Source organism: Prionailurus bengalensis, chromosome B3 (assembly GCF_016509475.1).
Source record: "Prionailurus bengalensis isolate Pbe53 chromosome B3, Fcat_Pben_1.1_paternal_pri, whole genome shotgun sequence".
Classification (NCBI taxonomy): domain Eukaryota; kingdom Metazoa; phylum Chordata; class Mammalia; order Carnivora; family Felidae; genus Prionailurus; species Prionailurus bengalensis.
This window is the reverse complement of record NC_057355.1, coordinates 77,078,704-77,103,692: the sequence shown is the minus strand read 5'-3', so window position 1 is coordinate 77,103,692 and position 24,989 is coordinate 77,078,704. Positions and strand designations below refer to the sequence as shown.

The 24,989-nt window shown below is 34.3% G+C and overlaps 1 protein-coding gene across 5 annotated transcripts in view; it reads left to right on the top strand.

Moving 5' to 3' along the window:
• Window positions 1–7,368: 7,368 nt before the first annotated feature.
• The window catches only part of NOVA1 (NOVA alternative splicing regulator 1), a 150,502-nt gene continuing 132,881 nt past the window's right edge, over window positions 7,369–24,989 (top strand). Inside the window, exons 1-2 of one of the 5 annotated variants that reach the window (XM_043555948.1) lie at window positions 7,369–8,318; window positions 10,067–10,210. In XM_043555948.1, coding sequence (XP_043411883.1) covers window positions 8,183–8,318; window positions 10,067–10,210 — 280 coding nt within the window. In that variant the 5' untranslated portion in view covers window positions 7,369–8,182. Of the gene's footprint in view, window positions 8,319–8,928; window positions 9,030–10,066; window positions 10,211–24,989 lie in introns of those variants that run through there. The other 4 variants (XM_043555947.1, XM_043555950.1, XM_043555949.1 and 1 more) reach the window with 4 other exon arrangements.

Below are 24,989 nucleotides of genomic sequence, written 5' to 3'. Positions count from 1 at the left end.
GTGACCATCTGTGGACTTTGGGCTTGTTTAGCCAGAGCCCACAGCTGTGTGAGCCAATTCCCTTAGTATCACTATCACTATCTATCTATCTGTGTGTGTATGTATAAAATAAAAAATTTTTAAATATATATCCTAGTGGTCTGCTTCTCTGGTTGAAGCTTGACTGATAGAGAATTAAAAGAGATTTAAGTAACATATGAACCAGTTGTATTTATTGGGTAGAGGTTTAAACAAAATGTAAAAAAACGTTGTAAGACCATTGAAAAAAAAATTAAACACAGACCAGACACTTGATAGCATTAAGGAGTTTTTGCCAATTATTTTCAATATAATAATGGTATTTTGGATATTTACAAAGGATATAATGTTTTCAGAATAAAAATGTAATATTAGATAGTTAGAATTTGCTTCAAAATTACCCCAAGAAAGAGGTGAAATGAAATAAGATTGACCAGGAGTTTACAGTTTTGAAGGTGGGTATACAGTACATGGGATCCATTATACTCTATCATCTCCTCTTGAATAATTATGAATTTTCCATTATAAGAATGGAAGTTTAAGAAAAAAAACAGTTGTCTTAAAGCCCCCAATTTGACCTTGAGAAGAAAAGGCTAAGTAAAGGCACATTATGCATTTACTACTTTTTCTACTCCCATTACAGACATTAGATAGAACTGGTATACCAGCCTGTTCTCTCTCTCTCTGTCTGTCTCTCTCTCTTTCACACACACACACACACACACACACACACACACACACACACACTTCTTTCTACACCAAATGCACATAAACATCCATATATAAAATGTAGGTTTGTTAATAAGTAAGCTCTATGCATTCTCAATTACACGAAATAAACATGGATAAAATAATTTAGAATTACATGAAGTCAGTTAAACACCTACCATAGAAATGCTTACAGAGTGAAACCAAAAGATTAAATAGCAAGGCAGAATCTGGCAAGGTAGAGTATGGTAATGCATTTTTTTTTAATATACAAGGAAACCAATTTCTTCTTGTACTTATAAACACATGTAACATTATTATAAGACAAATGGAACTTTCTATTACTTGACCTATAATAAACAGTGGAAATAGAAAACAACATTAGACAGAAGCCTTGACCAGAGACATTAAAAGCTTGTCTGGAAGTCAAGAAGGACTAAGACTTATTTTAACAGTAGGAAATAAACCCAGAGAAAATGTGAATAATCCATAATGTAAGCAATTCTCTGATGCTGTTTGTGGGTCCAATGTTTATCATCTGAAGATGTATTTCATTATATTTATAATGTCTCATTTATTATTTCTTCAATTCACTTCATCTTGCTACATACAGTACTTCCGAAGAAGACTTGTCCTATCAAAATGATTGTTTCCATGTTAAAATGTGAAAAAGTAAAATTTAAAACTCTAGCCTACTACTTTCTACCTCTGTTCTTGATCTCTGGTCTTAGCTACAGCTAAGAATAGTATAGGTAGGGAATTAAAACAGCATGAAGAGTAGAGGATATGGGGATGTACAAATTTTTTATACTACAATGCAATATGAGTGAACTATGATAAACATTTATATTACACTTGGGGAAATTGACATATAAAAGAATCCGATGAATAAAAAAGATTTTATGGTTTATAATTGGCAGGCTAAAACAAAAAGTCAAAGCTCTTGAGTATTATTAAGGTGACCATATAATTTACTGTTCAAACTGGGACAATTTTGAAGGTGTTGAACATTGCTCTGGAGCATATGGCCTAAGCCAGGACCAGAGCAAATGGAGACTCAAGATCACTCCAGGCATTATAAGAATAAATGATATTGATTCTTCAGATGAAGATGTTTCATGCATGTAACAGATAAGTAATTTCAACTTAGTTGATATAATATATGAATATTAATTATGGTTTCCTTAATCTTCTTTTGAAGTTCTTGTTTTTCTTAATTTTTTCTGTTTATCACTCTATCCTCTTTATCATTTACTGTTTTACTCCAGCAATTCTTCATATTCAAATGGCTTAAAAGATGAAACGGTCACATTTTGAATTGTGGTGCCAGTAAAATATCTTTAACCATAGACTTCAATGAATGATTGCTTTTAAAATGCAAAAACACAGAGAATATATCAAATATACTCTTTACCGTACCAAATTGTTTTCCTTGGTATATTATTTTCCATTGTGTCTAAAGCACACCTTCAAAATGTGTATTATTAACAGATTTAAAAATACACGTTAATGCACACAGTATGTACTTTGATGTTGACAATTTTCTTTATAAGATTCTATGAGTGGTCATAAACATACTGAGATAGAAATTGGTTTTTAGAGATGTAAAGAACATCTACCAACTCTCCCATTTTATAGATTAAGAAACTGAAAATCAGAGCAGGCAAATGAGTTACTCTAGGCCACAAAGTTAGTAGGTAGAAGAGTCAGAACCAGATTATCAGTTCAAGGTTCTTTTTTTTTTTAACTTTTTATTTTGAAATAATTCAAAAAGTTGCAAAGATAAAAATTCCCTTATAGCCCTCATGCAGATTCTCCTAACACTTATCTTTTACATAAACATGTACCAATTATCACCAGGTCCTTTTTATTGCACTGTGTAAGTGTGAGTTCAGGTTTATTGTCTTTAAGGTAAGTGCGGAAAGATGTATTTCATAATATGTAGAAAAATGCTAGAAAAATTATCCATCTATTACAGACCAAGGAAATATACTCAGTGCCAAAAAATGTAGGATTCTTTCTAACATTAACATATCTCTTTATCTACCGGGATGACATAATCGCAACTGGAATATTAAGGCTTGGGGACTTTTTGGAATAATGCTAATAACACATTTATGTTTCTATATAAATTAGGGTGAGCTTTCATATACTGTTTCATAAACATATTCACCAACTGTGAATTTATGTGATTAAATACATAAACATAAAAGCTGTTTGAATTTTTAAGAAGATAAAGTTTAATAAATCATTTTCTAAGAAGTACAATCTCAGAAAAGTATTTCTAATCAATATGTCTATTTATAGAACTTGTTATACAACCCCAAGATGTGGGATTAGGTGATAAACTCTTCAGTATATACTTGCTCCTATTTTCTTTGTGGTGCATTGGATGAAAAAATAATCAGAATATGTACATTGATTCTTCATGTCTTATATCTTAAAAAATTAAAATGTATTTTTTAAAAACAGAAAAAAAAGCCCAAATTATTCAATCTTATTATAATCAATGGTTACAATATTTGGATTGTGAAAATTATAAAATCTTAATTTCCTCGGTATCTTAAGCTTCCCAGATTCTTTCATATTTATTTGATCTTTCCAAAAATGCTGTGCATTAATAGTTTTCTCATTTTCCTTTTTCCTACATTTATGTTGATATTTGTAACAAACTGTTATTGCCCAACCCATATCTCCTTGCCCTACCGTTTCAGAGCACACTGGCCTGATTTTCCATAAAGGTGGGGGATGTGTCCACAGCAGGGTGTTAACTCCCTAGCATTGCCAGCCTGTGTAAAGGCAGAACAGATTCCAGCTGCCAGAGAAAGTCCTCAGAAAAAGATGCAGCTCTGGCAATTGGAAGAGTGGCCAGCAAGCATTGAATTCATAATGTACCCAAGGAAAAGACCTCCATCAATGACTGAAGGGAGTTGGTGCATATATATCTGAGTTTTCTCACATTTTGAGTGGGTTAATTCTGAAGCTACTGTTTTAAACGGTTTCTTAGGAATCCCAGTGAGATTAAGCTCTGTTTGCTCACAATGTAACTTGCTTGGGTAATTCACCCTTCATTGCCTTCCTTCCATTCCCTGTCTCACTTCCCCAAATCCCTACTGTTTCCTGAAATCACTTTCTAAAATACACTATTTGCACTTGAATCCTTAACTCAGGATCTGATTTCAGCAGAACACAAACTCAGAAAAGTTTCCTAAAGCATAGACTGAAAAGATACTCATGTAGAGGGAATATTTATGTTCTATAGTTAACAGGGTTTATTGTAGGAAAGGCAGGAGGATGGGGACAAATGGGTTTAGGAATATTTGTGGACATCAACTACCTGTGTTTTCTCTACAAAGCCAATCATTATTACTGAAAATAGATTATCTTGTGTCCATATTACTCAGACTAAAACTCAGGAAGAAAAAGAACCTTACTGAAAGTCAATAAAGACTAGGAATTTTGTTCTTCAGATTAATATCATTTTCTATCAGAGTTGCTTATATTCATAACTCATCAACTAATTAAGCAATGAAAAGTATACACGTTCTCTTGTACCTTATGGTATTAGAAAATAACATTAAATTTGCAGTGCCAATTGTTTGGTTAATTAAGAAAATAAAATATTTCTTTTCAGAGAATTAAAAGGTCAAATATTTCTATTATATTTTTCAAAAAGTTCATTCAAACAGTTTATTTGTACCCTAAGAGGTACAGCATACTATAAAGTGGGAGCTGCTTTTTAAAAATTTCCTCAGGTTTATTAGCTGGTAAAAAAAATGCAGGACAAGAGATCAAATGTTTATGTCTGTTTAATCAGAATGGTGGAGGTATATAGTGTGAAATGGAGAAGTGTCCTTTCTTAAAAAACAAGAAAATACAAGAGAATAAAGGCTAGAATGTACGCTCTGATAACCTTCATGGCCAAATCATAATCACAGCTAACTGACCCTTTGAAGTCTGAGCAGGTCTTAGGATAGTCTGTGTAATTCCTGGCATGCCATAGTTAAATAAATTATTGGTAAGCATGCTATCCACATTTAAAATCATACCTTCTGCTCCTAGGCCCCATGGAATGGTGGGTAATATTTAAATATTAAGTCTGAAGAAGGAAATAAGAGAAGGGTCAAATAAATAACGTAAGAATACAGTGTCATGACTCTCAGTAAGCTTAAGTCTATAAGGCAATTTAACTTAGCTCACTTTCAATTTAACTTACACATGGCAATGACAGATATTTTCTAAGATATTTTAAACATATTTTACTTATTTTTAGAAATTTGGTAACGTCAGTTTCCAATTCTCAGTCTTTTCCAAATTCAAAACTACATGATACTGAAAACTTTGTCCAAGCTTTAATACAATATAGCTTTGAACTATTTTCATTTTTGTATTATCTTTGTCTCCTGTCTTTTACTGTTTTAGAACAATATAGCAGCAAACTCCAGCCCTTTTCCAATTTTTTATTTAAAAACATCCTTGCATATTTTTGGTACACTTCACAGAACACTTTGATTACACAATGTCTGGCATCAGCTTTTTCTATCTTGACTACCACATCCTTATTCCAAACCCTGATTTTCTTTCATCACAGCTCATTTTTTTGTTGTTGTTTTAAATCCAGTTCCGTGTATAAATCCTCTTTATTCTGGGCATAAAGGCTGTATCATGGTTTCCTATGACATCATATATCAGATAAAAATTCTGGACTTTTAAAGGTTCATAGACTTTTACCAGTTATATACTAACTTACCTGCTTTCCCTTTCTTTGAGGTCTCAGCATTTCTTCTTCTCTGACTTGAGGCAAAGTGTTTTTCATACTCCAGATAAACTTTTATTCCCAAACTAAATGCTATTTTTTCCCTTGTTCAGCAGACTATCATCTACCTTTCATCACTTAAAAAGCACCAGAAATCCCAAAGCCTCCTAGATGTTCCTTGAAATAAAGGACGCTGTGAGGAGGGTTAGTATTCTTTTTCATTCCCTCCTCAATCAGGAATTAAATTTTATTCTATTCGCTTTGGTGATTGCCTCAGACATGCAGATATTCTTGGTTAGAATATCATAGAATTACAGTGAAGTTCTTTATTATGCTAGCTTTTACTAAAGGCATCTTTCAGGTTGAAGTGCTGTAGTGAAAAGTACAAGGAAGGAGCATCTTTGTTCTAGAAATGTAGCGAATATGTTCATACCTTTTCACATCTTTCAATACATTATCTCATTTGACTCATAAGACCTATGGGAAGCAGAGTTACAGCCCCTGCTTTCAGTGGAAGGAACTGAAGCTTTAGTGTCCTGCAATATTCCAAGAGGATAGACTTTGAAATCAGGAAGGCCTGAGTTTGAATTATTGCAACAATGCTTATACCTGTGCGGCTTTGGATTATTCATGTCTCTAAACCTAAACTGCCTCGTAAAATAGGTACAGTAATAACTATATGATACACTGCATGTAAAGAGCATCGCATGTAAAATGATTCCTTGGCACATGGAAAGCACTTAATAACCAGACAACATGTTAAAGGATCTGCCCAAGACACTTTTAGAACATGCCTGCAAGGAGGTGAAACCAAGATTTCGGGCTCCAGAGCCCATGTGTTTCCATTATCCCTAATTCCTAGCGCGCTGATTAATTAAACAACTAACTTGATAGATGACCTTGAGCAAAATACTTCACTGAATCAGTTTACTCATCTGTAAACTGAGTCTTTTCAGACTTTCAATCTATTGCAGCTACGATATTTTTTTTTCTGTAGCCTTGTACACTTGATGTTCAGACTCCTTATATATCCAAGATCTGTATAATCATAAGCTGTGCACATTGCAATGAGTTTCATTCCTATATTCATACTTAGTTCAATAATTAGTTTTGTGTACACTCAGCTGTTGCCTGTCTTTAGTCTGCGTACCAGCGCCTCTGAGGGGAAGACCCATACCTAGCTTTATTTATATCCTGGCTTGCTCCCGAAAGGATTAAAGGCAGCGAGCGACACTAGAAGTTCCCTAACGATGTTACACAGTGCTACCAATAAATACTCTTTTTATGAAATCGCCCCGTAGAAAACCGCCGATGAGTTAAGATGATGTCTCTTACCTAACTCTTAAAAATAAAAACTAATGTACCTAGCTAGAAGTCCTGGAAGCATATAGTTAAGGTTCTTTCTTCAGCCTTGACGCTGTCTCACCCGTTGTCAACGGTCACTCGAATGCCCTTCTCAGACTAGCCAAAATTGTCGCCACTCCAGCCCCGGCTTGACCGAGATCCCACCCCGCCCCTTCATTCCCTCTCATACCCAAGTTTCCTGATTGGGAAGGGGCCTGAAGAGCCTTTCTCACATTCCCATTTTATTGGCTGGCACGGCTGTCAGTAATCTCTGCTTCCCGCCTTCTAGCCTAGCGGGTTTCTTGGACCCCTTGGTTTCTGCGACAAGCCGCTTACGTTTGCCTGAGCCGTGTTGCCGGGGACCGGCGACCTTTCACCCCTCCCTTCCCACAGGAGCGCCCCAGCCCCCGTCCCCTCCCCCGCCGCCTGCGCGCGCCCCCGCGCACGCGCTTAGCCCGCGCGCACACACGCACGCGCATACACACAGCCTCCCCCCCCCCCCCCCCCCCCCCCCCCCCCCGAGCCCCCGCCTCCGGCGGGGCCCCCTCCGCCCCCGCAGGCTGAGGCATCAGCGCTGGGAGGCGGCAGCGGCGGCGGCGCTGCTGAGAGGCAGGGACCGGAGCGCGAAGTGTGTGGGAGTCTACGAACTCAACCCCTCTCTACCCTCCCCTCGCAGCCATCCCCCTCCCTCCCCGCCAGCCCCCCCTACAAGCGGGAGAAATAATGAGCGAGACCGGGCGGCAGCAGCAGCATCGCCGAGCAGCCCAGGCAACGGCAGAACCGCTCCGGCAGCGGCGGCGGCGGCAGCACCAGCAGCGGGAGCGAGCGCAGCGCTAGCGCGGCGCGGGGACCGCCGCGCTCCTTCCCGGCTCCTGCCCTCCTCCGCCGCTCGCTCCTCTCCGCATCCACCTCCTTCCCCTCCTCCTGCTCATTCACTCTTTCCCTCACTCTCCCCTCCTCCTCGGCTTCTCCCCGCGCCCCGCCAGCCCTCGCGCTCTCCCACTCCCTCTGCCCGTCCTCCCCGCTCCCCTCCTCCCGCTCATTCACTCGCCCCTCTCCCTTCACTCTCTCCCCCTCTCTCCTTTCTTCTCCTTCTTTCACCCTCCGTCTCTCACACCCCCTCCATTCCCCTGTCTCCTTTCTGACACTGCACTGCAGCTGCTCCTCAGCCCTGCCCCCTCCCCAGTGAGAACAAACCAGCAACATTGCTTTTTTTTCCTAAAGAGATTTCTATTGATCCGATTAAAAAAAAAAAAAAAAAAAAAACCTTAAGAAACCCCAAACGCAAAAAAAAAGAAAAAAAGCCAAAACAAAAGGGAGAACCTTCTCCCCGTAGCAGCGGCAGGAACTGCAAACATGATGGCGGCAGCTCCCATCCAGCAGAACGGGACCCACACTGGGGTTCCCATAGACCTGGACCCGCCGGACTCGCGGAAAAGGCCGCTGGAAGCCCCCCCTGAAGCCGGCAGCACCAAGAGGACCAATACGGGCGGTGGGTATCGCTTCCACCTCCCCGCTGGCCCCATCCCCCGCCGCCCGCCCCTGCCTCCCTCCCTCCTGCCGGCCTCCCTCCCTCCCGCGGCCCGGACACCTCCAGCCCGAACCCGGCGGCTCCCGCGCCCCTGCCCCGCGCCCCCTCCCCTGCACCTGCCCCGCACCTCGCCGTCCCGGACACATTTCCATTTCTCTGTTTATCATTCATCAAAATGGCGACCGGTTTTTCGGAATAGACCTATCTTTCCATTTAATCGGTCTAAAGACTGACCATTTAAATATCCTAGACCTGGGCAAGGGGGTCCGTTAAAGAGGAGGAGGATGACCCCCGAGTGAGGTGATGGCCGCTCGAAGATGCGCGCTGCATTTAACAGTCTGATAAAATAAATAAATAAATGGCACTTGGGTAGCGGATAGCAAATGATTGGGGCATCGGAGAGTTTTTCCCTCTTCATCCCCTTGCTTTGGGCCACAAGTAGTATGCAAAATCTTGATGAGTGCATGCTCTTACCGCACTTACACTGTCGTTGCAAATATCTCATTGATTTGTCTTCAGAGGTGTGCATACGAGGGTGGGGGTGTCTGGTACTGTGACTTGTTAGTTTAACATCCTGCGCTTCCTGGGAAGATGAGTTATAACGGGACCGGTATCGCTTCTTCATTTGCACTGGAGTCATCTTAACAATGCACCCAATGCATCGAGGCAGAGGTGAATTTATCTACAGCATGTACATTAGAGGCGGATGGGGGTCTTGCGAATGGCACACCCGCAAAATTTAGAACGTTTATTCACATAAGCTGGATTTACTGGGGTGTTTCCGATTTAAGACTTGATCAGTTTGTCAGAAATTAAAGTTTATGGAGTTGGCTTTATATTTTCTACAACATTTCATTTCACTCTTTCTTGGTTCATCCACTTCCTCTGTTTTTAAAGCTGTGGCTATTTTGGAGAAGTAACATAATCTGTTTGGTCACTTTTAAGTGTATTTGATATAAATGACTCCTAAGCTTTTTAGTATTGGCAGAATTCTTCTTAAGGTCCTTTAATTAATGAGCTTAAACGAGATCATGGTAGACTAAGAAGTGCTAAAGAAATACACCAGGATTAGTTAGATTTGCCAGTTCACATCACTTTGAGTTATTTCCTGGCAGTTATTGCAGACTTGGAATACACCCTACAGTTTGGGTGGATTATTTGGTAGGAGAAATGTTTGTTTTGCATACTTTAAGTAAGATATAGGCAATGGCTGATTGTAGTCCTTAGGTGTTTGCTAATGTCAAACCAATATAGCTCATCACTATTTACAGTCCTTTTACTTATTTGTATTGCAATATGGTAAGTGAAGGTTTGTCATCATATAAATCTCTGAAGTTTTGTTAAAGGGTCAGTTCATTTCATTTTACCATAGTAACCACAGATAGAATTGGAAGACTTCCATGTTTGGAATAACAACTGGAATTTAGTCATCAGTTTCTACAGTGCTGCAAAATAATAAAACATGTTTAGATTTTAATTCCAAGTTTAAAAGTATAAATCCTACAAAATGAGAAAACAGTTTGTACCTATTTGTTTTTCAGTGTAATTGGCTTACTTTTGTTCTTTAAAAAAAAAAAAAAATTAACCCCATATTTCCTGCAGCTATATGCCCAATGTTTTAATTGCTGTTTTTCCCTCTTGAGGGTGGAGAGGGGATAGAGAGTTTAAAATTACCATGTTAACCAAATATATTTCTTTGCATTTTTCAGAAGACGGCCAGTATTTTCTAAAGGTTCTCATACCTAGTTATGCTGCTGGATCTATAATTGGGAAGGGAGGACAGACAATTGTTCAGTTGCAAAAAGAAACTGGAGCCACCATCAAGCTGTCTAAGTCCAAAGATTTTTACCCAGGTAGGTGCAATGGTGAAGAGATTGTTTGATAAATCCCCAAGGAAATAAAGAGAAGATCTACGTGTGTTGTATGTTGTATTGAAGGAAATTCTTAATAGTATGGACTTTATTTATATATTGTATTTGTGGAAAATTTTAAAGAATATTTCCACTCTTGGTTATATTTTGTTTCTATAATCGATATACTGTGTCTGTGATTTAGAACAATTACGAGATAACATCTTTTGGGTATGTCTAAATACTTCTTTCTAATTAGGAAAAAACTCTAAAATTTAAAGATAGAAACATGGACAGCTGGCATCAGGAAATAGGGTTCTTTTGAAGTTTTCAGACATCATTGTAATGACAATTAGTCTAGAGTGAATTCAGAAGAGGGGGTAGGAAGGCTTCTTAAAGAATGGACCATTTACTTCTAAATCCATTATGTACCTCTTTCTGCTTCACTGCTTTGTTTGTTGGCCCTGGAGTGAAGTAAAGAGGACAAGTGCTGCCTCTTCAGATTTTTAAAATACTGCGTTTTTAGTGTAATTGTGACAAGGAAATATATTATTATGTAAGGAGTAAAGTAATACTTCAAAATTTGTGTTATGAAGAGCTGTATTGGATTAAAATCTGATAACAGTTGTGTGGTACTATAACCTACTGGAAAATGGCAAGTTTCCTAGGTGGCATAATTTTTTTTGTACTTTTCAGTGTGTGTTTTTTATTTCAAGTGTTATACAGTTCTCTGTGTTTTATCTTTTTCTTTTTATCATTTTGCTACTCATGGATTTTAAATATAATTGGATAATCTGCATAATTGAATAGTATATCTCTTAGATAAAACATTAACTGATTTGCTTTTACTCAGGTGTAGCTTCTGCCATTTTTTTTGGTTATTTTGTCTTCATGGCCATAAAAAAGTATTTATTCAGTGTTGAGGGGACTGATACTGCTTCTTCCCCCCCCCCCCCCATAGAAAAACAAAGCTCATTTGCTTTCAATGATCTAATTTCAGTAGAATTCTTTAGTAGAGGATTTCTTTTTCATAGCCAATTGATTGGTGGGAGAAAATGGACCATTATGCTAGATAAGAAGGTTTTAGAATGGTTGAAAATATCACTTAGTTGTATAAACTAAATGTAGTATATTTGGTAAACACTACAAACATTAAGCTAAAATGTAATCTCTTAGATATGCTGTCCTTCCAAAGTTTGTTCCTGTGAGTGTAGTTTTGTAGATGGCTTTCCTTGTCTCTGAAACTTTCCTTATGCATTAAGAAAGTTTACTAACATATTCACATTCATATGTTTGAAAGGTATATTATGATGAAAAAAATCAATGTGGAATTGTGAAAACCTTAGTACAAATAAAAGCATTCAAAAGAGCTTGATTGCAGAATTAATAACGTGATAGTTCTAGGAAAAGAGCTGCAATGGTAAATTAAATTCACTGTCAATAGATGAAAATGAAATAGCTTTTTTGCATTATACATGAGGTGGTATCAGATGTGCAGGGATGTTACAGAAAATTGGTGTTTATCAAGGATATTCCAAATAGTAAATTAAATGCCTTTTCATTTGAATATAGTTTATTTTCAGTGGGTTTGAAAGGGTGCACCGAGAATTAGATCTTTTGTTTTTAGTCCACTTAGTTATACATTTTTTTCTTATTACATTGAAATTGCTTATTTTATTTATAGTTTTGAAGCACGTTATTCATATAGAACAAGAATATCCGTTGGAAAAAATGGAAAACTGGAATGCGTTGAACAAAATTTTGTGTGTGTAGTGACGTAACCTGATCAAATGTGATTTGAAATGTCTGGATAAAAGAAGGCTTATACTCTGCCTGTAACAGGTGGAAACCAAGCACACGCTATGGAATTAATTTTAAGGATAAAGTAAAGCCTTGTAATTAATAAGAAGTTGTATTAATTCTGAACACTTTAATTTAAATATGGTATTACTGGATTATTCCCTGTTCAGACAGATACATCTCTCTTCTTCTGACAGACTTCAATTTTAATAGTCTTTCTGTTCACACTTGACCACAAGCCTGTGGAATTATCTAAGGTCCTGGTATTCTTCAACATAACAGCCTCTGAGCTACTTTCAACTTCTCGTACTCAGATATATTTAAGGGATACTTACCTGCTCATCTCAGATGAACCAAATTATAAAACTGTGATTTCTTATCGCCGAGTTCTTACAGGATTATGCAGTAATTTGGAAGCCCATTTTTGTGTTTCATATATGTATTTATGACTCTATTAGAGTGAACATGCCTGATGTTTATTTCATCAAGAATCTTTCTATTTCTTGTTTGGTAAGACAGTGTATTTGGGGAAAAGTATACTTTAGTTGTATAACCTAATGGATTTTCTCAAATTACCTAAGTTTCAAACAGATTGTAATTGTGTTCGGAAGGTTTAGTTAAAATACTGATGTATTTAACACAGACTTTCTTTAGGATGTATAAGCCAGTATACAGACACACTTTGGGGATATTTTAACAAATTTCAACTCAAATGTATGTCCATTGTTTTTACTATAGCCAATATAACATACTCATATTTATCATATTTGTGAAGTTTTTTGTTTTTTGTGTTTTGCTCAGCTTGTATCTTTAAAATATCTTAAACAACCTCGCCTTTCTGAGTAATTTTTAATATTTATGGTTGAAATCAAAACATTTTTTGCGCATTAATTGCTGTGATTTAGAATTTGTAGAACTGTATATTATATTGTGTATTTCAGCATGGCATAGTAAATAAAATAATTTGGGGAGATTGAGGATTGTGAAATGAATTTTTTAAATTACTGTAATCAAAAAAGATGTATGAGTAGATATACTTTTGCTGTGTAATTCATCTTTTTAGAAATCTAAATCTTACAGGATACTAGTTATTATCTGTGGTTTATGAATATATCTTTTTTTCTTACTTGATTAAAGCAGCCTATTTATTTACATATCTTTTCTATAATTAGGTTAACTAAAGTTGTTGCCTTGTAGTAAAAAGCAGCTTTCTCATTTTTGGGGAATATATTACTGTATGCATTTTCAGAATGGCGATAGTGTTCTTTTATTCTTTTATTTGGCATCTGAAGATGTGTTTAGTTTTGTTAATAAATAGATTGATTTTATATGTTAAAATAATGCATGGTTCAGGTAGATAATCCACAAAACTTATGGAATACATTATTGGTTGGGAATAGTAAAGGATTTATAAAATATATTTTTTCATGTGTGCCTTAAATTTTAGAACATTTCATAATGCACCTATTGTTATTCCATTGTATGACACTAGAGATCTTCATTATACCCACCAAACAGAAATACTTCACTGTAATCGCAGCATATATTAGTGTGTATCTTACACTTTCTTCGTATTTATGGCTATAAAACTGGATCACATTTGATGTAAAGTATTTCCTTTTATGGTCCTTAAGTTAAAATTTGAACTTATATCCCTAGATTTATTGTATCGTAATCTTAGCATTGCACAACTTGGGTGATTTTTTTTGTTAATCACAAGCCAGTTATGTGTTAAATTTTTAAAAGTCTTGAAAAAGAATGTAAGTGCATTTTTCTTTTAGTGAAGGAAGTACTCAACACTGCCTTAATTTTGACATGGGGAAAATTCAGTGGCCAATTTAACCTTTAGGATCGAGACTGTATAACATAAGAATGATCATTTTTTTGGAAATGAGATGAGTTAATAAAGTTTTAGAATAGATCACTTCTTTTGTTTACATTATTGAAAGAAGAGAATTATGGTGTTGGTAGTACAATGGGAATACTTTTGTCCAGCTTTTAAAAGTTGCAGTCCAAACACTTTTCTTTAATCTTAGATGCAAAGCATTTTAGAAATTTATTGGTATGTATTTTAAGGAAAAATTAGTAGATACATAAAATTGTAACAAGGAAAAATAAAAGTAGTGTAATTTCTAGTATTGTTGAGTTTAATATGATGGTTATGATTACACTGTGCTATCCCTTTGATTTTAGTATGATCAAAGAGTTGCTGGCATGTAATGTGCTTTTCTTTAAATCTTCAACTTGTAATATTTATATTTATCATATTACCTGTTGTTATATTTTGTCTCTCTATACCCTTAGTTGAAGGAGGAACCATAATCTTTCAGTTAGACATTAGTATCTCTCTGAAATTTGCTGTATTTTTAATATTTTCTCATTTTAAGGAACAGGAAATCTCAACATATGAAGGAATGTTACTGGCATAGCACAATCTATGTTAAAATTGTAGAGTCTGAAGATATAGTTTTGATACTTAACTCCTGTAAACAAATGTTTTATAGCATAAGATTTTTAGAAAAATTGAATTAGCACTAAAAGTCTTAGGTATTCTATTTATTTGATTTTTTTTTCATTGTGATGTTATATCTTCTATCATTGATTTAGTAAGTTGTGGGACATCATTTAAAGTATTGATGTTTTCATGAATTATATTGTATAATGTCACTTTGATATTAGCTATTTGAAGCCTTCTGGATTTTGGAAAAATAGCTCATTTAAATTTGTGACGTTGTAAGGAAATTCAATATGTCTAACAATATTGCCTTGCAAATATCACCCCCCAAAGCTTTCAAGAAGAGTTTAAACATAGTGAATATAACCAGTGAAATAGTTCAATATTTATGTATGGAAGGTGTTTTGTATAATATATAAGAGGAAAAACAATCTGTGTCTTGGGAACTCTAAGGAGTATGTGGTATCACTAAAAATCTGAGCAATAAACACCCATCAAAAACTTGTCTATTTTATAGCTATTTTGTTTTGTTTTGCTCTGGCTTAAGCAAATTAATTTTTAAGCTTCTAAATAACACAGATAACATTTATTGAACATAATTATGCCACTTGTTACCTAAAATTCAGTACCTAATAAAACTGTTTTTTACCATAGAGTTTAGTCTTAGTTGTTTTCAGTTTAGCGGAGTTGTTTTAAAGCACTTTTATGAGCAAGTGCAGCTTTTCAAAATAAAATTGGGGGGACAAGGGTGGGAGATTTGTGCTTGATTGCCATCTCATTTCCATCTTTGGATACAGCTCTAGCATAAAGTTAAACAACATCTGCAGAGATCTGACTGACAAACATCTCTCTGGGACTCATCATTGCAGCCTGCAGCAGGTGCATTCAGCTTGCAGTCTTTTCCAAAAAGAGGTTAGTTTGTTCTAACATTTATCAGTAGACCAGTGGGAGCAAGTGACTAGAGAGAAGAGGTTGGTTGTCACTTGTCCAGTGCTGGAATACTACAGGTAATTGGACTGGACTGGTGGGAACCGCAGCAGCGTGTGTCTCACATTGCACTGCAGCTGCTATGGGGCTTAATTAACCTGACCCTCAGAGACTGAAGTGTCATGGTATAAAACACAACATGCAAGAAACGAAGCAGTATTTTTCAGATACTTCCTGGTGTCTGAGTTGGTGAAATTTCCATTTTCTTCGTCTCGTTCTTAAAAAGATATGGCATAGGCTTTTCCATTTTTTTATATGGAAATATTTGAAACTAAAATGATTTCTATGAATCTGATAGAATCCACACACGTAAAAAGATGTTGTATAGAAATAGAAAGAAAATAATCTTAAGTCAGAAGTATTTAACTTAACATATTCCACAAGTACGTTTTCAAATCATAAACGAGCAGAAAACAAGTGGAAGTACATTGTAATTTTTTAATTATCATTATCGTAGCTTAACATTTGTTTATTTTCAAACATAACCCATGTAAAATTAAGTTATATCATTTTAGTGTGTTAGAGGCTTTGGCAAGCAAGCTTTGCTGAGTGCTTTGAAGTGTTTCAACAAACAAGACAGGTATAGCATAAAAACTCAAAAAAAAATTAATCTGTCATTTATTTCTATTGTTTGAAATTTCTTAATCTGTTTGAAATACTGACTTACAATATGCTTCCATGACATATATAGAAGTTTCTTACATTTTCTAATAGTGTTCCCACTTATTGTAGGTGTCTAATCACAGTGCTGTTTATTAATTGGCCCTTGAATGGAAAATAACTTGCAAGGTAAAAACGCCTTTAAGTTAAATACGGCAAGTGCTATATTACTTTAAAATAATTCTGAATTAAAAAATATATTTGGAATCTTGTGAAGGAGTTTTATAGTTTTGATTTTTCTCTCATTTTTACTGATTTGAATTTTTTGGTTTTCATTGAATATAACCTGTCAGTTACCAAAGAGGAATTAAGTTTTGGAGTTTGCACAGAGTTTTTTGTAACTTATATGCTTTTATTGAAGGAATTTTTACCAGTATTGCCAGTAACTATTGGATTCTGAAGTTACTGCTTATAAGAAATCTTTTAAAGTTTATTTTAATTGAATTATGTATAGTAGTAGTTTATTGGTAGTTATAGTAATCATGGGAAATAAGATTAAAATAATCATCACTAGAAGTTAATATAATCATTCCCGTACTTTTAAGCATATGTTATTTTTCAGTCAAGACTTTCCATTTTTGAGACCTTGGATCTTTGTTTTCTTTCCAATTCTTATCAATATAGAAATGATTCTTTAAAATTCCACATATATACTGCACCATCATTTTTAATTTTTTTTAGAATTTGATTTTTATGGATATTTATGTATGTGTATAATTTTATACTGACCGACTCAAGTTTTTTTTTTTTTTTTTTTTAATTTATTTGTTTTTGAGAGGGAGAAAGAGTGCACACAGGGAACAGGCAGAGAGACAGGAAGAGAGAGAGAATCCCAAGCAGGCTCTGCACTGCCAGCGTGGAGCCTGATGTGGTGCTCGAACTCACAAACCCTGAGATCATGACCTGAGCCGAAGTTGGATGCTTAACTGACTGAGCCACCCAGGTGGCCCTTTAAATTTTTGATAAAGAAAACTGAATAAAAATAAACATTTAAGACTACAAAGTAAAAATGAAAGAATATTATATACACTGATGAGCTTTTGAGATATTTTCCGTATTCCCTGAGTTTCAAACTACTATATGGATATCCTTTCCCATAACAAAACTTGGTCATGAAAACATATAATATCTACGTTCCATCATTGATCTTTTGCTGCTTCCTGCAGGGCCTGTCATAGCATCGTTGACAGGACCAGATGAAAAATGAAATCAGTATCTTGAGTTTTTTAACAGCAAAATGATTCAGGTAAGATTATTTGGCATAGAAAATAAACCATTTTTTTACCATTCCTAAACTAATTTTATTTAATAATTGATATTTAAAATTAATATATATATTTTTTATTTCAAGACCTGTTCTATGTTCTACTGATGTTCAGTATGTTTGTAATTTGCAATTAATTTTATTCTGAACTCAGTAATTTTTAAATTTTAGACTGTAGTGTTTTTTACTTTCCTCATGAAACTAAACATACTTTTTGAAGTTTTGAGAAATAACTTTTCTCTTTCAAAGGTTTTTGAGAACAGTTTTACACTGAAGGCTCTGTAATTGTTTTGCAGGATAAATTTTCACATAATGTACTTATTAATTAAAATAAGACTTCAAATCCTGCATTCCCTTTAGGATATAATATATGCTGACTCTCAGTTGATTCAATTTTTAAAAATCATTTTTATCTTAAAGAAGAAAGTTTTCATTTATATTGTTAATAATCTGCTTCTCTAGGAATTAGATTCAGTGACTTTTTATAAGATCTAGTAATTGGGGGGGAAGAATTGGAAGGGCAGAAAGGAAGGAATTGGCAGAGCATTTCATTAACACTGAATATAGTAAAGGAATGTGGTATGTATTTTTGTTTTATGTTACTAAATATTTTAGAAGAACTGTAACTTTTCCATCTGATTACATTCATTCTTGAAATAACTTGTTTCTAAAGGAGTTAGTATTGGAGGCTATTGAGCTTATCATTCACATTTTTAGTCTTAATTATTCTTTGTATAACTGCATTTTAATTTTTCTAAGATTAATTTATGTTTTTTTTAAGTCACGGAAGTACTTTTTAGTAAAACCTGGTGTGAAATCTGTCTAGAAGCTTTTCTCTTGTTTATTATGTGTATTTATCAGATGCTTCCTATGAGCCCAGGTGTAGGCAGCTCCTTGGTCATCACGACTTAGAGTTATTACAAAGCATTTTTTCTTTGTTAAAGGGTTATGGATATGTTTTACTTTTTCCTAAAAAGTTGCGCTTTAATTGTTCTTGTCTTCTTAAGTTTTGTGTTAAATTTTTTTCTGTTATATGGCATCTCTGTCAAAAGACTTACTGAGGACCCTTAGAAATAGCAGAGAGGCTTTCCATTTTAAGAGACTGAAAAAATCATGGAATTGTGGAACCAGATGAAAGGAATGGATCTTAGATCTCATCTCTTCCAGAATCTCTATTTAACCATTGAGCAAACCAGGATACGAAGATAATAAGTGGTGCATGTCAATAATCATCCTTTAGCTTTTAAATATGTTTTCTGAATTTGTGGTACAAATTTTAGTAGGTACTTCTTTCTCTTCCTGTTTTGCTCCACTCTTTTTTCCCTTCCTTTTTGGATATGACTCTCTGAGGAAATAATTCTTTAATTTTTCTCTCTCCTAGTTTTAAAATGAATGTGCCTCCCCCCGCCCTTATTTTAAATAAGTTGAAAGCACGTTAGTTATTTTAGAACAGTTTTTGTTGTTGATTTGCTATACTGAAGGGTCAAATACAGGTTCTCTTTATCACTACCACACATAAAAAAAAAAAAAAAGTTATGATAGGTTATATTACTTGGAATATAGCCTGGTCTCTTTTTCTCTAATTGTAGTTTGAAGATGTCAATATTTCCAGGGTGATTTGATTTCTACACTTTGTTACTTTTCTTCATTTGCAATGTTTGCTTTCTTTTTCTTTCTTTTTTTTAATGTTTATCTTAAGAGAAAGTGGGAGTGGAGGGTGGGGCAGAGAGAGAGAGAGACAGACAGACAGAGAGAGAGAGACAGAGAATCCCAAGCAGGCTCTATGCTGTCAGAGCAGAGCCCGACACAGGGCACGATCACATGAACCATGAGATCATGACCTGAGCCAAAATCAAGAGGTAGGACGCTTAACCAACTGAGCCACCCAGGCACCCCTGCTTTCCCTTCTTTCTTTTGCTTGCTTCCAGTGTTCCTTAGCTAAATTTTTTGTTTTTGGTTTAACAGAGTATTGACCTTGATTTTAAAAAAATGTGTAGACTTTCTAATTCAAAAATCTGTTTTCAAGGATATATATATATATTTTCTATATCTTTATGTCTTTCATAAAAATTTTCTTAAGTATTATATATTTGGCTGGGTATTCATAACAGTTGGCTTAAAAAGAAAAAAATATTATGGTTAAAAAATAAGCAACAGGCTAGTTGTAAGGCATTTTAAGTAAAGGTGAAGATGTATTATACAATAATTTTTAATTTTAAAACATCACTATTTTCTCTTTTTTGTCTTTTTCATTACATTGGTTTGCTTCTCCGAGTTCTGATGATGTTTGCGTTGTAAGCTTATGGACTACTTTCTAACATAAATATAAAAGTACTTAGTGTGATTTTTGAGGAATTTTTTTTCTTCACAGCTTTAAACCAAAATGAAAAATCTTTTGTGATAGCCTTTACTTATGTCATTTAAATAATTGAATTAAGCTTCATTGGTATGAAGGAATTAATGTTGTCTTTCATGCCTGTTGCTGTATGTTCAGTTTACCGCTCAGTGCTGTAAACATAGGTGGCAGTTCAAATTTAAAAGAATGTATGAATGAATAAATGACTGATTTGAGGCTTCTTCTGTGAAGTGTGAGTACAATGGATAGTGGGCAGTTTATCTTTAAATTTTCATTATATATCCAATTTACCTTGAATGCGGGGTGGTGTGTATATGTAAAACCCGTATTTCAGATAAGTGAACAAATGAGTTCAAAAATTTAAACAAACAAATGGCCATAGAAGTGTTAACACAAGTATGGGCCAGGTATTAAAAAAGAAGAGTAGAGTGAGAGAAGGGAGTTTTGCTTTGTATTTAGCATGTTGTCCTTTGTGAAGGAAACTGTAAAGCCAGTATTATGGAGTACTTAAACGCCATTTCCAAAATGTAGATAATTAATAAAAATATTCTGACTTAACCAACATGAGCTTAATTAACATTTATTAATAAAAGTGATTTGAAATACCTATATTACAAGATTTTAGAGTTACGTCGCATTATGGTTTTTTTGCTGCCACATGTCTACTTGTTCACTAAGGAACATCCTGTTGATGACTTTTCTTGAGATATCCTGAAAATCAAAGTTTATTAACCACTAAAGTTACATTATTAAAAATATGATTATTTTAATTGTATTTTAATATCTTCACCTGTAGAGGGGAAGTTAACATGTATAAATACATTATGACTTTTAGAAGCTAGACTATTTAATTTTCTCATTTGTGAAAGAAAAAAGTATACCAGTTACATAGTAGAGCAGAATTTATTTGCTTAGAGTTTGTCTAGAATATCAAGGTGTTAGTATGTGTTACTTTATTTGAAAATAAAATTATAGGAAAGTTATCAAATTTGGGCTTCTTTAGTCTTTTACTTTTTAAACAGTTAAAATTTAGAGAAATCCATGAAATACTAATGTTTTTATTGTATTAGTACATTGAGTTTTGCTACAATGAACCAAGAAACATCTAAGATTTAGTAGATAAATCTAGTCTTATACTTAGTCCTCTACATTTTTATAAATTCTCTTTATTTTTTTAAAAGCTGGTGCAGAATAGTGGGCTAAAATAATTCTATTGTAGTGTTTCTTTACCTGGTGCTTCCTTTGCTACTACCATGGGATTGTACTTTGCTACTATACTACCTCTTGGGGTTAGAACTAGGTATACAATGCTCTGAAGATCTTATTCTCAAGAAAGAGAGCAGTAAGACACAAGAAAGATAAATACCTGGTTATAATAAATTTTAATAAATGTATAATGGTAGAAAGGTGTCTACAAGTTGAAACTACCTCTGTCCGCGACCAGATCTTGCAGGGAGAAGGTGGACTTCAAAGAAAACTTCAAAGAGGAGGGGGGTTTTGAGTGTTGAATTTTAATTTGCTTGTTGGGCAAGAGTGGAAGGTCATTTGAAGCAGAGACACAGTGTATATTTAGGTAGATATGAAAATTCCTGTCCTATTCAGGGATCCAAAAGTAGTTTGGTATTACTAGGTAAAAAGTGGATGTTGCTGGGGGGAAAGTGGGGATAGGGAGATACTATAGATATTTTTAGAGACAAGAGAGAATGTATTACATGTGAAAAAGATAAGAACTTGTTTGAAAACTGCTATTATTAGCAAGATTTATTTTAAAGAAAAAATACCTCTGTTGTGTCTATAAAATGACCCACAATGGTACTGAAATTAAAATTTATGCATGTATTTGTATAAAAGTTAATAGTTGTACTTTGGAGGAGGATTGCCTTAATTATCTAAAAGTAGAGCTGAGTAGTAGACTGAGGAATGTGACTTTCTGCTTACCAATGTAAGTAGAATTAAAGAGAAGACTACTTTGTTTACAAAGGAAAAGACTAAGGGAAAGGTGAGGCAACTAGAAATACGGAAAAAGAGATGTTAAGAAATACGATAGTTGTGTTTTATTAAGCAGTTATGTGCCAAGTGTAAAAGAAAAGCGTGGGAACCTAGTGAAGGACAAAATCCAGTGAAGAATGTTTTGCTGTACTCAGGAATAGTGTGGAGAGAAGTATGTTTTTGACATTTATTCACTTTTACATACCTTGTTGTCTGTGCAGACACAATTAAAATTAGCGACTTGGTTTCTTTTACTAGTTTGTTTTTGAATCATATATCTGATACAATTTTTCTCATTTCTTAAATTACATGAATACGTAGGCCATTTTAGCTCTCTTAATATGTGATGAACAGATCTATTCATTTTTAATTTGATGAAAATTCGTGATTTACACAGCATATACATTTTTTTTAATGTGTGAATTTGATGTCGTTCCAACACTAAAGTTTTGGTATATGAGAGAGACATTGGTCAATGAAAATAAAAACTGAAACTTCTTATTCATTGTAAATGGATTTTCTGTTATGTAATTATTTTATTTGGAGTTTCACATGATTATTGAGATTCAGCAGGATTCTCCATCATTGATATTTATTTCCTAAAGGAGTCACTGTTAATCGATACTCGATCAAAATCAGATTAATTTAAAAAAGACTGAAAAATATGGCACTGTGTTTCCATTTAGAAAATGAGATTAAAAATCTATCTAGCGTTTTATACTGATTTGTGAAATCATTGGCTAGTTGTGTAGAGAAACATTAAAGAATTGAACAGCTGAAGTGACATTAAGCACCAGATGGGGATTTGAAATGGAAATATTCACTGTGTAATCTTTATTTAAGTGCTATTCATAATTCAGTAATACCAGTCGTATAACTCAAAGTTGAATTCAATACAAAAAGGAAGCATAAGCAAAATCTCTGCCTTCAAATTGATACACATATCATGGTATGATATCATGACTTGTTCTTAAAAGGGATAAATAATATAGGTAAGACAACTGCATACATTTTTTGCAGAGGTAGTACAATTCTCTTTGAGAAAAATTTTGAAGAATTTTGGGTTGTGAATTGTTTCAAAGTAACGTTTATTTAAATGGAACATCTTTTATGAATTCTGTCTTTGAAATTATATTCTATTTTGCATTTACAAACATCTTCTAAACTAGAAACTTCCAGCCATATTTTCTTTACAGTAATATTTTAAATTTCTTCTGAAGTGTATACCTATTTTGTTTAAGGAAAGGTATGTTCCTCTGAAAGCTTTATCACGTTTTTAGCTAAATTGGTATATTTGACATCTTGTTTAAGAACTAGAATGACTCTGGATATGAAAACACAAACTGTGATAATAAGAAAGATATGCCATATGTGGCAGTTTAGGTTGGCATATATCTCAAATGGCATGTTTAATGTACTGTATTACTAAAATTAGTAATTTTACAGTGGAAGGCTGCTACTCTTAGTATATAGTTTCATGCTGGTGGGCTTAGAATGCTGACAGACCCTTTACTTTGTAAATCCCTGTTTTCAGTCCTTGTAAAAATCTTTTCTCTGTTAAAATTATCTATATGGGATATGTGTTAGTAACTTATTCTCTGAAGTTTGTGAAAGTTAATGAAAGTATTATAAATAGTATATAGTTTGACAGATGATTATCGATGTGAATAGCAATCCTGTATGTTGTATTTTTGTCAAGGAATAATAATGCTAATATATTTATATGGCAAAAAATAGTTTAGCAAAATAAATAAGAATCGAAAACAGTATTTTTACTTTTAGGGAATGTACATATGTTGGCAGGAAAAGCTTTGAGGTTCTAGAGTCTTGGCAGTGAAGCTATTTGAAACAAACTGAAATAAATTATTGCCCTTTACAAGAAAATACTCAACTTTGAAATCATATTGCACCTTTCTTGAACATAATTTTTTTATTTTCTCTTTTAAAAATATTGATTTTACTGAAAATTTTTCTTAAGGCCCGTCAAATAATTCAGCAGACTGCATTAAAAATAAGTAGAGGGGCGCCTGGGTGGCTCGGTTAGTTAAGTGTCCAACTCTTGATTTCTTTTCAGGTCATGATCTCAAAGTTTGTGAGTTTGAGTCCTGCTTCCAGCACAGAACCCTTGGGATTCTCTCTCTCTCGTCTCTCTCTGCCCTTCTCCTGCTTGCTGTCTGTCTCTTTTTCTTTCTCAAAATAAACTTAAATAAGTAGAAACTGCAATGTGATGGGGATAATTTAGGTGATTTCAAGGGATAAATAATATAGGTAAAGGATATGAACATTTTTTTGGCCACTTAAACTATGCAGGACAAATGCAGTTCTGCTTGAGGAAAATTTTGAAGAAATTTTGACTCGGAGAGATGTTTCAAGAAATAGTTATCTAAGTGCAGTATCTTTTAACGAGCCTGACTCTGAATTTATGTGAGTATTTAAACTATCTCTATTATCGTTAATGGGAAAAGTGATAGTCTTGTTTTTAAAAGTCTAAAACCAATTAACTAAAAGTTACTTAATAAAAGTAAGTGGTATATAAAAGTAGTTTATTAATCATGGCTTAGTTAGCTCTTACATTCTATCACTTATTTCAATTCTTAAAATTTCAATGTAGGCAAGAATTCTTATTTCTGTTTACAGTTCAGGAAAAGTAAGAAAGACAGTGAAAGTTGAAATGATATGTGGTATAGCAAGTTAATGATGAACCTTTTTTTTTTAACTGTTATTCTGTACCTCTTTGCATTAGACTACTTACAAAGTTGATTTCAGAAATACAGTATTCAAAATTTAAGTAAGGTTCACCAAAATGCTGCATTCATTGGTCAATCACTGGGAAATAATAGATTTTTTGATGGCTTAATAATTTTTGGCCCTATTCACATAATAAGGAAATCTTACAAATTTGAATTTTGCCATCAAAAGAAAAGCTGTAATAATTAAACAAAATGGAGACATAAAAACAAGTTTTCTGTCTTGACCAGATCTCTGTAAACATTGAATTTTGATATCTTTTATGTACTTTTCCATCTTCCTATTGATATTAGACCTCTAAGGTAGTTTGCCATTTCACCTTATCTATGAAATTATTTTTGTGAGGTTATTTAATTATTCTCAGTTTAGCACTTAAGATTTTGCTTTTACTTTTTAAGTCATATATAACCACCGTAGAGATTTGTTAAATTATACATGAAATTAGAAAGATCTAGTCAAATAAATATGACAGTACTTCCTATAATAAAAATTTTCATGAGGAAAAAAATGTGTTAGGTGTTAG